General features: G+C 39.8%; 1 protein-coding gene across 1 annotated transcript in view; it reads left to right on the top strand.

Annotated features, from left to right (window-relative positions):
- Positions 1 to 13,704, top strand: part of RTF1 (RTF1 homolog, Paf1/RNA polymerase II complex component) — a 51,018-nt gene that overhangs the window by 14,725 nt on the left and 22,589 nt on the right. The window contains exons 3-4 of the mRNA XM_042942353.1: positions 11,275 to 11,422; positions 13,494 to 13,698. Coding sequence (XP_042798287.1) covers positions 11,275 to 11,422; positions 13,494 to 13,698 — 353 coding nt within the window. The remainder of the gene's footprint in view (positions 1 to 11,274; positions 11,423 to 13,493; positions 13,699 to 13,704) is intronic.

Raw genomic sequence — 13,704 nt, 5'->3', positions numbered from 1 at the left:
TCTGACTGGCGTGAGGTGATATCTCAGTGTGGTTTTGATTTGTATTTCCCTGATGAGGAGCGACGTTGAGCATCTCTTCATGTGCCTGTTGGCCATCTGGTTGTCTTCTTTAGAGAAGTGTCTATTCATGTTTTCTGCCCATTTCTTCACTGGATTATTTGTTTTTTGGGTGTGGAGTTTGGTGAGCTCTTTATAGATTTTGGATACTAGCCCTGTGTCTGATATGTCATTTGCAAATATCTTTTCCCATTCTGTCGGCTGCCTTTTAGTTTTTATTGTTTCCTTTGCAGTGCAGAAGCTTTTTTATCTTCATGAGGTCCCAATAGTTCATTTTTGCTTTTAATTCCATTGCCTTTGGAGATGTGTCAAGTAAGAAATTGCTGCGGCTGAGGTCAGAGAGATTTTTTCCTGCTTTCTGCTAGGAAATATTTTTAATGGAGTACTTACTTTGTTTTAAAGTTCCACTAAAGTAAAACATGTTTTTATTATAATGAAGTTTAATTAACAGAACAGTGTTTACCAGTGCCCTGCATATGTTAAATTAGGAATGATTGCATTCTGGTCGACTGTAGTTAAGTTCTCTTAATCTTAAATAATTTAATAGACCTAAAATTGTTTTCCACAGCAAGAGGTAGTGAGTGTGAGTTTTTTTCTGTTTATTTTTAATGGTGGAACTATAATTCCTCTCAAATTGGTAAAATAAATCTGTTAGAAAAGCAGTGGGCTCTTTGAAATAAGTTTTTGCTTTTTCATTTTTCTTAAAAAATATTTAGATAGTACAGGAAAATCCTGAAATAATTCCCTTTCCCACTATTCCTACATCAACTAGTTTTATTTTTCATGTTTCAAAAGTCAGCTTCTGTGAGTCTGTCCCCCACCTCCACTCCCCACCCCCCTGACAATATCCTGTGAAGTTTGAACTCGTGTTGAGTCTGGAATACCCTGTAATATGTTTTTGGTCTTTGCATTTTCTTAAGATACAAGCAATAACTATCCTTTGAGGTATTTGGTTCTCCATATTCCTGTCTTAGATCAGAGTCCCAGGTATGCACTTATTGTAGGGAGTCCCCTTATCCTTTTTAACTGCTTCTACCGGGAGGGTAGAGTCTGTGTCAACCCCACTGCATTAGAGGAGTCCAAAACGTTTACTAGAGTCATCCAGCATCTATAAAAACCTTTACAGCTTATGGTTCCCTTTGTCATTCATAGCTCCTTAACCAAGTCTGAATGTCCTCACCTTAGAATGCTACCCAACAATTTATGCACTTATTAGAGAAAAAGCCGAGACACAAGCTGCACCCTGCTCAGTGGGGAATGAAACTTTGAGTGACTTTCCCTCACAAAGTTCTTAATTCTTGCTGTTGCCTCCGGGTCCCAGGCCCACCTGCTGCTGGCAACTCTACTCCATTCACTTTCTCCCCCACCCCACTGGGAATAGCAGCCTCTATAACATAGTCATTCTGAAAGGTGCCACTTTGGTTTGCATTATCATCAGTCTTTCACCCAAGCTAATAGCTTAGCACAGATCACCTCAAAGTTAGGGTGAGTATTTCGTTATTTTGGACAGTTAAGCGAACTGTCCAAAAAGATTAAAATATATATTTTTAAAATCCTGACAACTACTGGAAAACTCAGTGGTATTACTGTGAACTCAGATTTATGGCTGCCTTAAAGATATTCTAAGGTCAGTAGGGGACTTCTGAGAGATCCTTAAAATGTGAAGTTTGAGATGGAGCCTCTTATTTTTCCCTCTCTCACAATAAATATTTATACATCTTTGTATTACTTCACATACTAAACTAATTTTTTATGTCTTCTGATTTCTGCTATGGCACTTATATCCTTATGACCTAGCTTTTTTGAAATTTGATTGTTAGAGGGGCACCTGGGTGGCGCAGTCGGTTAAGCGTCCGACTTCAGCCAGGTCACGATCTCGCGGTCCGTGAGTTCGAGCCCCGCGTCAGGCTCTGGGCTGATGGCTCAGAGCCTGGAGCCTGTTTCCGATTCTGTGTCTCCCTCTCTCTCTGCCCCTCCCCCATTCATGCTCTGTCTCTCTCTGTCCCAAAAATAAATAAAAAAACGTTGAAAAAAAAATTAAAAAAAAAAAAAGAAATTTGATTGTTAGAGTGGCATTTCTCAGGTGGGGAGCCTATGATCTGAACTCTGTACCAGAGGCTACTCTGGAGTTTTTTTTTTAAATACATCTCCCATCCTTTATCCTCTTCCATCTCTTTTATTATTTCTTGTCATTAGTAAGCCACGAATACAGATAGAAGTATGTTGGTCCCCTCAGATTTGCTAAGACAGAAAACTGGTCAAGAACAACTGAGTTAGAAGGTTAATGGGTGGTTTGTTATAAGAAGAGACATGCCCTGACTTTAGAGCCTGAAAGTATCTACCTAATTGACCTGGGGCAGGGAAGGTGTGGGGGCGGGGGGGGATAAAGAGAAGTTATGGACATTTCCTATGCAGAAAAAAGTGGGCACGTTGTACATTAAGTGCAAGGTGCCAGTAGGGAGGGAGTAGTAGATGTTTCTCATACAGTATCTTTGCAGGGAGGAAAACCTAAATTTAATGAAAGAGAATATACTTGTGTATTATTTTTTGGTGAAGAGATTATTCTCAGTGATATCTTGGGGGCACGTGTAAAAATAAGAAGCAGGACTCTTTATGTAAGGTTTATATTGACCAAGCTGAGAAATTGGAACGCACAGCTCAGTGGTAGGTAGGTCACAGTGCTATAGTGTGATGTTTGGGTGCTGTCATTTCCTGTCCCTGAAAGCATTTGATAGGGAAAGAGCCAGTAAGGGTGCAAACAGGAGTGGCAGAGAGGAAAAATAACAAGGTCAGGAGGAGAGAGCTAGCAATTGCTCATTGACAAGATGAGGTTTAAAAAAAAAAAAAAAAGGCCCAAACAAAAAAGTCCATTTGTTAGGAGGAACTGAGTCCTAAATCAAGTAGTTCAGAATCCTTTTTAAAAACATAGTGGATCTTGGGGCGCCTGGCTGGCTCAGTTGGTGGAGCGTGTGATTCTTCATCTTGAGGTTGTAAGTTCAAGCCCCATACTGGGTGTAGAGATTACTTAAAAATCTTAAAAAAGCACAGTGGATCTCCTAGAAACAGCTGAAACTAGATAAGGAAGCTTCAATTTTCTTGCTTGTAAAAATCACATCAAAAACCAAGAAAATCCTTTTTTATTCAGAGTTGAATAAAACTACATTAGTCAAAGTAAGGAGATAGCTGAATTATCTTCTAATACCCTCTGCCTAAGCAAGAATTATTTTTAAAAGTTTCATGTATAGTCTTGTTTTCAACATTTTTGAGAAATAAAAGCATTTGGCTCAGCCCTGTAGTTCAGTACTTGTCACACCTGTTTTTTATTCCCCAGAACTTCTGTCCATCTTCCTGCTGGTGGTTATGCCCCCACTTGCCTTTTGGAAGACTTTGCTCTTCTTGCTTTTCTCCCATTTCATTTTGCTCTACTGTATTTCTTTCTGAAGCTTCTTCCTTCTCTTTTTTTCTTATCTGATCTTTCAGGTTCTTTCATTTGGATTTAGTTTTGCTCTTTTTCCCCACTCTGTTATCTCTTGGCTGGTTCCAGTATTTTTTTTTTTAACGCTTGTTTATTTTGAGAGAGCACACATGAGCGCACACACGCATGAGAGAGGGGAAGAGAGAGAATCCCAAGCAGGCTCTGAGCTGTCAGCCCAGAGCCTGATGTGGGGCTTGATCCCACAAACCATGAAATCATGACCTGAGCCACAATTGAGAGTTGGACATTCAACCTCCTGAGCCACCCAGGTGCTCCTCCAGTATTTTTTTTTTTTTTTAAGTTTATGTATTTTGAGAGAGAGAAAGCATGTGCACAGGATAGGGGCAGAGAGCGAGGGAGAGTGTTCTCAGCCTAGAGCCTGATATGGGGCTCGATCCCATGACCCGCAAGCTCCGACCTGACCCTAAATCAAGAGTTCGACGCTTAACTGACTGAGCTACCCAGGTGCCCCTCCAGTATTTTTATACTATAACAGTTTGATGTTCTTTTACTTTTTTTAAAATTATTTATTTATTTATTTTGAGGGAGACAGAGACCATGTGAGTAGGGGAGAGAGAATCCCAAGCAGGCTCCACGCCGCCAGCACAGATCCTGACTCGGGGCTCAAACTCACAAAACCACAAGATCATGACTTGAGCCGAAACCAAGAGTCACATGCTTAACCAGCTGAGCCACCCAAGCATCCCATGATGTTCTTTTACCTATACGATGAACTATTTACTTTTAAATTCATTTAGTAACAGCTCCTCTAGGAAGTTGACTTAGCTATCCAAGAGCATTTTGTGATCGCTTTACCATACAGGTAATACCTAATTAGCACATGCTCTCAAGAAAGGCCTTCACTGCTAAGCTAATATTTCCCTGTGTGTATATTGGTTTATTGAAGTTTTGGTACACAGCATATCTCTGGAACAAGATGCTCCACATAGACGAATTACCCCAGTACTGAAACTAAATCTTTGAAAATTTAAAATATAAAATCACTATACTTGAAGAAATTTTTGAATACTTACCTGGCAGGGGAGATACCATGATCAGGAAGAAATTTTTGATAGGTATTAGTATATAAGTTTTTCTTGCTGATTTAGTCAACTATTATGAATGGCAGTTGTATTGTGAAATATGGACTTCCAAAATAACTGAGCTGTGTAGTTTATGCATTTTATGCCTTATCTTTCTCCTCTGTTAACGTAGGTAAGAAGTGGCCATCGTTCTCCCCTCTTGGTAGTCTCTCTGCTCCCATCTTCCTGCATCTGATCTGCTCTGGGGTCAGGAGACCAGATGACCCTCTAGAGTTTAGGTTGGAAAACTCTGCTTTAGTGTTTGAATTTAGCGACAGCTATTTGGATTGCTTACACCCTTTTTTTTTTTTTTTTTTTTTCCTCCCTTAAACATACTTCTTGGTTCTCGGCTATGTAGATAACCAGACAGTAGCACCTCTTTTATCTACACACCATAAAATCTCATCATTAGAATTTGGAAAAATGAAGTGATTTTCATGGACCACTTGCTCAGACTTGTTTACATTCTGACACTTCCACCAAACAGTGGAATGGAGGTACTGATTATCTTTCACATTTTTTTTTTTTATGACTTCTGTTTCACTTTTGTTTTTGTCTCTATACCAGACTGTAAGTTTTTGTGACTGCGTTTAGGGATTCTCTGTTTTCCAGTTAAATACATGTGATGCCTGATTACAGAATACAGTAGTATCTTTTGTACTTTGTCGGATTAATTACACAGTAGAAGGAAAAAGAAAGCCGAGCTATCCTTCATATTCTTTATATCTTTCATACTCTTTAATATTCTGTTACATTGCATTTACTTTTCAACTCTGCTGACCCTTATCTACCTTCAGGGGGAAAAAAAAACATAAATCAGGAACCATGTCCTCCCCATATACCTCTTTGCTGGCCACTGTCAAGGTCTAGAATAATGATTACAGAATCCTTTAGACAGTTGCTTTGACTTAGTATAACACTCAGTTTATGAAGAATCCTACACCTTTAAAAACCCACACAGTCATAGAGATCTGGATTCCCCTATTTCACTTATGAAAACAGGCTAACAGAAGTTCTGATTTCCTTTTCCCATCATAAAATAGTAATATCCTGCCTTAATACAGAACTTCCTGGATTCTGGAGTGTGCTGTGTACTTCTCTTATTCTGTCTCCTTTGAGTCTCAAACCACCCTGATAGGTGGTCAAGGCAGTATTATTATTTCTACTTTAGAGATAAGTAGTCTCAGGTTGAGGGTTAGGGCTGAATTCCATTTACCCCCAATTTCAGTGTGGTTTATCACTAGCCCAACTGTTCTTGAATACTACTCACCTCAGTGTATTTCATTTTACTTGTAAATTCATTTCAGAGTAACTGGCCTGCAGTGGTTTCTACTCTGGATTCTGAGACCTAGAATATGATCTTCCTTGCCCGTTAGAGATAACCTCTCTGAAATATATTTATTTTTTAAGTTAATTTATTTAATTTATTTAATTTGAGAGAACGAGAGCAGGGGAGGGGCAGAGAGAGGGAGAGAAAATCCCAAGCAGTCTCCGCACCGTCAGTGCAGAGCCTGATGCAGGGCTCGAGCTCTCGAACCACGAGATCATGACCTGAGCCAAAATCAAGAGTCAAATGCTTAACCAACTGAGCCATGCAGGTACCCAGCCTCTCTGAAATCTTGAAGTTTCTTTGCTTTTCTGCCTCAGGATGTTCAAAGTCCTCAGCCTCTCCATCTATCCAAGTCCAAAGCAACCACTTGCCATCCCATGTTCTTTCCTGTCTGTCAGCTGGGTGCCAATGAGGTCAGCTGCTTCTCAGAGTAGGACTTGCTTATACCACCCTCACATACTCAGGCTGGCACAGGGTTGTAGTACTAACCTCCCTTATATCATTAGATAATGCCATTATAGTAGTTATTACATCAGTGAGAGTCAAAGTGCTAATCTCTTTTAATAGTTAAGAAAACACCTTCATTCCAGTCTCTGTTTTAGGTTTTCTTGACTGCCTGCATACATGATGCTTTCTTGGTGGTGTGTGTCAGCCCACCTCCATGTAGAATGCCTGAGAGAACAGGAAGTCATGTATATGACAGTCCTGACTGGTAACATATATATCCTTGCCCTTTCCCAGATTGTTTCTGAGCACCTGTCACTGGGGGGGTGCCCTGGCCTTTGTACTCAGATGCCCATCAGCAGGAATTCATCTTCTCGTTCTTGCCTTCTGTGTGGTGCATTTTAGGGCATTTTTAGGGTCAGAGCAGAGCCTGCCTTTCAGTAGAGTCACAGTTCCCAAAACAAATTTTAAAATGCCTCATCATTTCCTGTACTCTCTGCTGGATGGGGAAAGCCTAAAAGTATCCCTTTTAATCCTGTCCTTTACTCTTTAGACTTCCATTTACTACCTACCACACTCTGACAGTGAAAGAATATTCCTTCTGTCTTAGAGTCAACAGAGTAAGGCTTTTGCAGGGACAGGGGAGCAATCTCTGGGCGATATAACTGGATTAAGATATTTCTGTATTAAAAAAATACAGATGTTGCTGTTGTTGATGTTGTTTGCCATAAGCCTTGACACTGTCCTTTATGGTTTATCAGAGACTGTGATCTTGGGAGAAGAGATGCTGAGTAAATATTTTAAATAGGTGATTAGACCGGAAACATTCAGGAACCTGTGGTTTATGAGAGTAAATGTAAAATATGACAAATGTGATCTGAAACTAATATACCACTGTATGTTAACTATACTGGAATCAAAATAAAATAAAATAACAAAAATAAATGTGATCTATTCTCCAGAAAAAAAAAAAAATCTTTGGAAGATTATTGGAACTCATTTGAAGTCTTTCTCTATGAAATAATAATACATGAGTAATAATGAGACTGGCCCCCAGATTTTAAGTGATTGTTTATCTTTGGGTGGTGAACTACAAGTGTTTTTTGTTGTTTTTTTTCTTTTTTTTTTTTAACTTTAAAAATGCTTTCCTGTGTATTCAAAGGTTCATATAATGAACATACATTGTTTTTAAAATTAGATTTTGGGGCTCCTAAGTGGCTCAGTCAGTTGAGGGTTGGACTCTTGGTTTCAGCTCAGGTCATGATCTTGTGGTTTTTTTGGGTTTGAGCCCCAGTCAGGCTCTGTGCTGGCCAGGTGGCATGGAGCCTGCTTAGGATTCTCTCCCTCTCTCTCCTCCCCCACACCTCCGCCTTTTCCCCACTCGTGCTGTCTCTCTTTCTCAAATAAAATAAATAGGTTTAAAAATTTTTTTCTTATTAATCTTTATTTATTTTTGAGAGACAGAGCATGAACAGGGGAGGGGCAGAGAGAGAGGGAGACACAGAATCCGAAGTAGGCTTCAGGCTCTGAGCTGTCAGCACAGAACCTGATGCGGGGCTCAAACTCACAAACCGTGACATCATGACCTGAGCTGAAGTCAGACACTTAACTGACTGAGCCACCCAGGTACCCCAAAATAAAATTCGATTTTATTTTATTTTTTTTTTTTTAATTAAAAAAATTTTTTTAATGTTTATTTATTTTTGAGACAGAGAGAGACAGAGTGCAAGCGGGGGAAGGGCACAGAGAGAGGGAGACACAGAATCTGAAACAGGTTCCAGACTCTGAGCTGTCAGCACAGAGCCCGACGCGGGGCTCGAACCCATGAACCGTGAGATCATGACCTGAGCCGAAGTCGGACGCTTAACCGACTGAGACACCCAGGTGCCCCTAAAATTCGATTTTAAAGATTTATCAAAAATTGGATACTTTTTTAGAAAGTAAATATACAAACACCTTAGTCCAGCCTCTCAGTCCTGAAAGGCACATTTGTAAGAATTTGTGTTCTTTGAAAAAAAAATCTCTCTTTTTTTCTTTTTTTTTTTTTTTTTGAGAGAGAGCTTGCACACACATCGGCAGGGGAGGAGCATAGGGAAAGGGAGAGAGAGAATCTTAAGCAGGCTTCATGCTATCAGCACGGAGCCTGACAGGCTTAATCTCATGACTGTGAGATCATGACCTGAGCTGAAATCAAGAGCCAGATCTTAACCAACTGAGCCACTCAGGCGCCCCTAGAATTTGTACCTTTTAAAGTAAAGTCACCTATGTTATTACAGTTCCCCTAAAACCCTGTCACATATAAATGAACTTGGTTGTTCGCCAGTGGCATGACAGACCCTGTTGAGTCAGCGTCATGGGAGATGAGGTCGCTTTATTGTCTCACTTCTTTTGAAATTGTAGGAAGGAAAAAAACGAGGTTCCCTTTGCTTGCTCAGGTTTAGCCAGGTCAGGAAAGCCCTTTTTAAGTGAAAACATTTTATTTTCTTCTATTTTTTTTGGTAATATTTACTTTTTTATTTTTGAGAGAATGTGCACGTGTGCTCAAGCCAGGGAGGGGTAGAGTGAGGCAGGGGGAGAGAGAATCCCAAGAAGGCTGCATGGTGTCAGTGCAGAGCCCAATAGGGGGTTTGCTCTCATGAACCACGACATTATGACCTGAGCTGAAATCAAGAGTTGGTTACTTAACTGATTGAGCCACCCAGGTGCCCCAAGACCTAGCCACCCTTAACACATGTGTGATGTTGGTAGCTAACCTTTACCCTCTCAGCCTCTTCATATTCTCAGTGGTAGAAGTACAAAGGGCCAAGACACTGGAAGAGGTTTCATAACTAACCAATAAATATTGACTACCTATTATGTTTGTTGTTGTGCTATTTCTTATAACCAAAGACAGTACAAAAGGTGTTTTATGCATTATTGCCTGTAGAAAGATACATATTGTCAGCATAGGAAGTTGATACATTTTAACTCAGTTAACTAAGAAATTGAACCCTTTGGCCTCTTTTGGATTCTTTCACACTGACCTAAAAATTATCTTCCTTGAGTGATTAAAATGTGAAATGGTTGAAAAGTAGGCTTCAGAGGAGAAGCATTGGGATTTCTTTCTAAATAGTGATGTAGGTGTTGAAATGTTAAAGCTTGAGAGGTAAATTCACTTCTAAAGGAGAGTTGCTGTCCATTCGTTTAATATATCATTCTAGAACATGTGGCTGGGTTTTTTACCCCCACTTTTCCCTTCTTCCTAACTCTTAAGTACACAAATAAGTAGCAATTAAAATGAGGGTAAATTAAAACAAAAAATCAAAAGATTAAAATCCCCTTCACAATATTTTAGTCTGGCAGTGTGTGGGTTCTTACGAATAGCTCATAAAGGAGGCACCTGGGTGGCTTAGTCAGTTGAGCATCTGACTTCGGCTCAGGTCATGATTTCACAGTTCATGAGTTCGAGGCTCACACCCAGCTCACTGCTGTCACCTTGTCAGTACAGAGCTCGCTTCTGATCCTCTATCCCTTTCTCTCTGCCCCTCCCCCACTTGCACTCTCCCAAAAATAAATACATATTAAAAAAAAAAAAAAAGAATAGCTCAGAAGGAACGTTTTTCTTTCTTTCTTCCTTTCTTTCTTTCTTTCTTTCTTTCTTTCTTTCTTTCTTTCTTTCTTTCTTTTTAAGTTTGTTTATTTTTGAGAGCGAGAGCAAACACATGCGCTTTCAGCTCAAAGCCCAGTGCTGGTTTCTGTCTCACAAACCATGAGATCATGTCCTGAGCTGAAATCAGGAGTCCAGTGCTTAGCCAGCTGAGCCACCCAGGCACCCACAGCAATATTTCTAAGATGGAAACACCATCAGAACTATCCCTCCCCCTGCCCCCAAAATACACCTCCAAAATAAATTTACTTCTGATCTTAACTGTTGTGAGGTAGGAGATTAATTTATGATTACATTATAGAAGAAGCAAAGACTTTGTTAAATAGTAAACGTAGACATTTTATATTAATACCGGATCTATTCAATGTGATGCTGGAAAGACAAGGATTATTTTTTGTAGTACATAAAATAAAGAGGTATGGTTTAACATAACCAAATAGTATTTGTGAATTTTTAAAGTAATCACATAGTCCTTTTATAATTAAAGTGCTTGATGAAGGCAATTTTATTGGCCTTGTGGTAATTGTGTATTACCTGCCTGTTATTTGATAACACAAATTTCAAGATCCTTCTATTTAGACGTAACATCTCCTGTGGATGATACAATTTAAACATCATGTTGTAGTGTTATATATTGAGGTTGAAAAAAGAAAAATAAACACATGTATATATATTTAACAATCTACTCTCTGCCTCCTTGCAGTTGGTACCAGTGCTCCCATCCATGCCAGGGATCGGCCCTTATCCTTTCTGTGCTTTGTACAGTTTTCTCCTGCTAACAAGCTTTATTCCCTGCCTTCCTGGGACCCATTCCAGAATTAAACCATCCTGTGTATAAAACCCGCACATACCAGCCCCTAGCAATTACTTCCCTCTCTGCCACAGGAAGCATTAGAAGCTGTGTTTTGTACCAACTTAGTTAGTTCAGTTGATTTGCCCTAAGTTTCACATCTTTGTATTTCTGTTGTGATTTAAAAAAAATAACATTACTTAAATTTTATGTTGATTATATCCGTTATCTACTATCTCTCAGAAATTACAAATTGGGAGTTCTGAAGTTTTAAAACCAGGGTTTCAAAAATCCATACCGTTCTTCATATAAAGTATATTTGTTTTGGGTCAAAAATAGTAGAGACTCTTGTAATCATTTTGATGAATATCAGAGACTCAACTCTTGACTTTTCTAGCTTTTCCCAATAAAGTGCCTGTTTCAGTTTTCCTTTTTCTTTTCTGCTTGTAGTGGACATTTGGGAGCAATAAAAATAAGAAGAAAGGAAAGGCCAGAAAAATAGAGAAGAAAGGAACCATGAAGAAACAAGCCAACAAAACTGCTTCCTCAGGCAGTTCGGATAAAGACAGTTCTGCTGAGAGCTCAGCCCCTGAGGAAGGTGAGCCAAGCAGCCCAGACCTGGGGGTGAACCCCCACTCTTGCCAGGTTGAAGCTACAGAGTCAGAAATGGGGGGGAAGGGGCCTGCATTACAGCATCGCCCCTGTCTTTATTGCAGTGGTCCATAACCTTTTCAGTGGTCATGGATCCTTTGAGAATCTGAATGAAGCAAGGAAAACAGATACAATTCCAAAGGGTTAGTGAGACCCCTGAAGCCCATCCAGGAAACCTATGAGGACTTCCTGCATTAGAGTCTCAACCCACTTTACCCTGAGTGTATTCCCCTTTCTAATGTTTTTTATTTTTGAGAGACAGAGACAGAGCAGAGCGGGAGAGGGCAGAGAGAATGGGAGACATAGAATCCGAAGCAGGCTCCAGGCTCTGAGCTGTCTGCACAGAGCCCAATGCGGGGCTTGAACCCACAGACAGCGAGATCATGACCTGAGCTGAAGTCAGACACTTAACCGACTAAGCCTCCCAGGCGCCCCTTTCATTTCTTTTCCTTTACACATGCATAGTCTGGCCAGGGAGAAAAATCCCTGAACCAGATACAAACTCTGTTTGAAAAAAAAAAAAAAAAAAAATGTTCTTGAGGCACCTGGGTGGCTCAGTTGGTTGAGTGTCCTACTTCAGCTCAGGTCAAGATCTCACAGTCCATGAGTTCAAGCCCTGTGTCGGGTTCTGTGCTGATAGCTTAGAGCCTGGAGCCTGCTTCAGATTCTGTCTCCCTCTCTCTCTGCCCCTCCCCTGCTTTCTCTCTCTTTCTCTCTAAAAAATAAATAAAGATTAAAAAAAATTTTTTTTAATGTTCTTATTTTGAAATCAAGTGCAGAATTTTTGCTAATACTAGAATGAAGGGGAACTTGTTCCAAGACTAGAATGATAAACTTTACATTTCTTTTAAGAAATAACATGTATGTACAAACTGGCTTGTATAGAATTAGTCCAACCTGGTTTTAAGCACATGCCTGTGAAGGTTTGATCAAATTGAGTCAAGCAGAGTTCTTATTAAATTGCTAGTTTAACTTTATACTCATTTGTAATGTATACTGCCTTTTTCCATCACCACTTATCCTGTCAAGATCCAGTTTCATTGGGAATTCACCAGTGTCATGACTCATTAAAACACCGAATTTTTTTAATACTAACTAATAGATGTAGAAGAAATGATAGAAGATCACTGTTTTTCAACCATCATGGTAACAATTGCTTTACTTAAGAATTGTGAGTATTAAAACCACTGGATGAAAGTTTGTTGGAGAACAAGCTGTTTACACAGTCTCAAAGTATCTTCTTAACTTCAAAGGAGAAAAGGGTGCCTTTACAAAGGAAAAAATCTGGGGGATACTACCTAACCAAGTAATCCAAATTACTGCCACTACTAATAGAACAAACATATGTCAGGTGCTTCCTGATGAAATATTTTAAAAAGATACTTTAAAAATCACTTATGGATTATTGCCAAAAATTCGTAACCTGAATAGTTTGTTGTTGAAACCAGCCAGCCCAAGTTGGAGAACATTTGACAACAGAATTTATTTAAATTTGAATTAGTTAAAAATTAAATAAAATTTAAAATTGAGTTTTTCAATGAGTTGTACTAGCCATATTTCAATTGCTCAGTAGCCACACGTGGCTTCTGTTCAGATAGACAGTATTTTCGTTATCACCTCACAGAATTTTCTTAGATAGTTCAGGCTTATACTCTTCAAAGATTCAATGGCATATGAGGCACCTGTCTGGCTTAGTTGGTTAAACGTCCGACTTCAGCTCGGGTCATGATCTCGCGGTCCGTGAGTTCGAGCCCCGCGTCGGGCTCTGTGCTGACAGCTCAGAGCCTGGAGCCTGTTTTGAATTCTGTGTCTCCCTCTCTCTCTGACCCTCCCCCGTTCATGCTCTGTCTCTCTCTGTCTCAAAAATAAAAATAAACGTTAAAAAAAAAAATCATTAAAAAAAAAAAGAAGAAAGCAGAGGTGATAGTGATTATCAACACTGGGTTGGGGTGGGGGGGTTCCCCTGTGTGGCCCTAGTCTTCTGTAGCATAACCTAATCTTGCGTTTCGGCCTTGTAGGTGAAGTGTCAGACTCTGATAGCAACAGCTCCTCCTCCAGTTCAGATTCAGACTCTTCTTCAGAAGATGAAGAGTTCCATGATGGCTATGGAGAAGACCTCATGGGTGATGAGGAAGACAGGGCCCGTCTGGAGCAGATGACAGAGAAGGAGCGAGAGCAAGAACTGTTCAACCGCATAGAGAAGAGGGAGGTGTTGAAAAAAAGGTAAGG

Source organism: Panthera leo, chromosome B3, assembly GCF_018350215.1.
Source record: "Panthera leo isolate Ple1 chromosome B3, P.leo_Ple1_pat1.1, whole genome shotgun sequence".
Classification (NCBI taxonomy): Eukaryota; Metazoa; Chordata; class Mammalia; order Carnivora; family Felidae; genus Panthera; species Panthera leo.
This window is presented reverse-complemented; position numbering and strand designations above follow the sequence as displayed.